The sequence below is a fragment of the Tupaia chinensis genome, unplaced genomic scaffold, assembly GCF_000334495.1.
Source record: "Tupaia chinensis unplaced genomic scaffold, TupChi_1.0 Scaffold000175_1, whole genome shotgun sequence".
In the NCBI taxonomy this organism is placed as follows: Eukaryota; Metazoa; Chordata; class Mammalia; order Scandentia; family Tupaiidae; genus Tupaia; species Tupaia belangeri.
In genome coordinates this window covers 2699088-2700771 of record NW_006159650.1, presented here as the reverse complement: position 1 = coordinate 2700771, position 1684 = coordinate 2699088, and the positions used below count along the sequence as shown (strand labels likewise).

The 1684-nt window shown below is 39.2% G+C and overlaps 1 protein-coding gene across 2 annotated transcripts in view; it reads left to right on the top strand.

Moving 5' to 3' along the window:
* The window catches only part of ERG (ETS transcription factor ERG), a 139306-nt gene that overhangs the window by 110807 nt on the left and 26815 nt on the right, over nt 1–1684 (top strand). For both annotated transcript variants that reach the window (XM_006146287.1, XM_006146288.3), the window contains exon 5: nt 196–276. In XM_006146287.1, coding sequence (XP_006146349.1) covers nt 196–276 — 81 coding nt within the window. The remainder of the gene's footprint in view (nt 1–195; nt 277–1684) is intronic.

Sequence of the window (1684 nt, the reverse complement as noted above, 5' to 3'; positions counted from 1 at the left end):
TTCCCTGAGCTGAAGATGGGTCCCCTTTAGGGTTTAACATGCTAACAAGTAGCAGGGTGACAGACAGATTTCCAAGCAGCCCCTAAGGTCAGGGTGGGAATGGTGGGGTATCTTTCTTTCTTTCTTTTATTTTTTTCCTAAGAAAGGTAATTCTCTTTTTTTCATTTTGATGTTGCTTTTTGTTTTGTTTTGTAGCTCCTCTTCCACATTTGACTTCAGATGATGTTGATAAAGCCTTACAAAACTCTCCACGGTTAATGCATGCTAGAAACACAGGTAATGCTGGCCCCGCCCGCTCCCAGGACAAGCTAGAGTCTTGTCTCCAGATTGCATGCTTCCAGGTGAAACCTGGGGCCAGTCGATAATTAAGAAGGCAGAGCACAGTAGTGCTGGTTGGCAGGTACTTCTTGATGTGAAAGATAGCACAACCTGGAGTAATGAGGAAAGGGAGAGCCCTTTGGTTTTTGAGCTCCCCCTGCCTCCATGTTGATTATCAAAGAATTTCTTTTAACCAGGAGATGTGCAGAATTAGTTATTGGCCGTAACTTTAGCTCACATTTGTTGGATTATGATCTTTTGCTCTCAGTCCCAATGTATCCGCTGTTCTCACTCTGTAGAAACTAAGAGCATGTTCCATATAAAGGGACCCTTAGTGGCCTCCTTTATTATTTTTTTTCTTTTTCACATTTTATTCTTAAGGGAATGTTTACAAGGATGAGTGTAAGTTTATTTTTCCTCTTGGCTAAAGTTTTTGGCCATTTGACTTGTCTTGGTTTTACTCTTCTACACACATACACTTGCAAAAGGCAATAGATGATTTTTTTGTGAGCTTTTGTTCAAAGGGAAACTCTGTTATGATTTTAGAGGATATGAAATTGGTCACTAACCAAATGCCTACTTTTCTATCTCTAACCATTGATTCTCCAATTTATTTATTTATTTTGCCTGAGTCCGAATAGGGCTAATGCAATGCTTTATCTTAACTAACCTGCCCTCCTGCCAACCCTGGCTCATAGTAGAAGCTGAATTTTCTATGAGTAAATATGCTCTTGGTTCACATCCATTTGCTCCCTCTGATGCAGACAGCTACAGAAGCATGGCCACGGGCTGCTCACCCTCTGTGTTAGCCTGCAGGGACCTTCTGCAAACACCAGGCTAGGGGTGACAACAGCAAGTGCTGTGAAACCTTATGAAACCCCTTGAAAGTAAGCAAGCCAGCTCATGGTTAGCCCTTACATTAGAAGTACAACAATTTTAAAACATTTTTAACATTTTAATTAAAAATGTAAAATGTGAGTTTTGGTTTGAGTATTATGATGAAATTCCATGATAATTTTGATGTTTTAATGAAAAACATTTTGCTTTTAATTTGAAGTTAAAAAAATTGCTTTGGGTTGGTAGTATACCTTTTCAGTTTAGCTTGTACACATCAGCCTACTGGTAACCTTGTGACCAGAAATAACAAATAGCTTAGACAAAGAAATTTTCCCCTCTTAGGAGAGATCTTTGAACTACATGCACTTCCTGATAATTTCACATTCTTAGAAATTTGTTAACAGTGTGTGAAAGTTTTAAGAAAGCTCTAAATTTGACTGAAAAAGTGGAGTACATAAAAGCCTTGAAAATAGTTAGGGACACTGGAGACAGTGTGGAAGGAGGGGAAGAGAGGGGAAGAGTGTAGGGA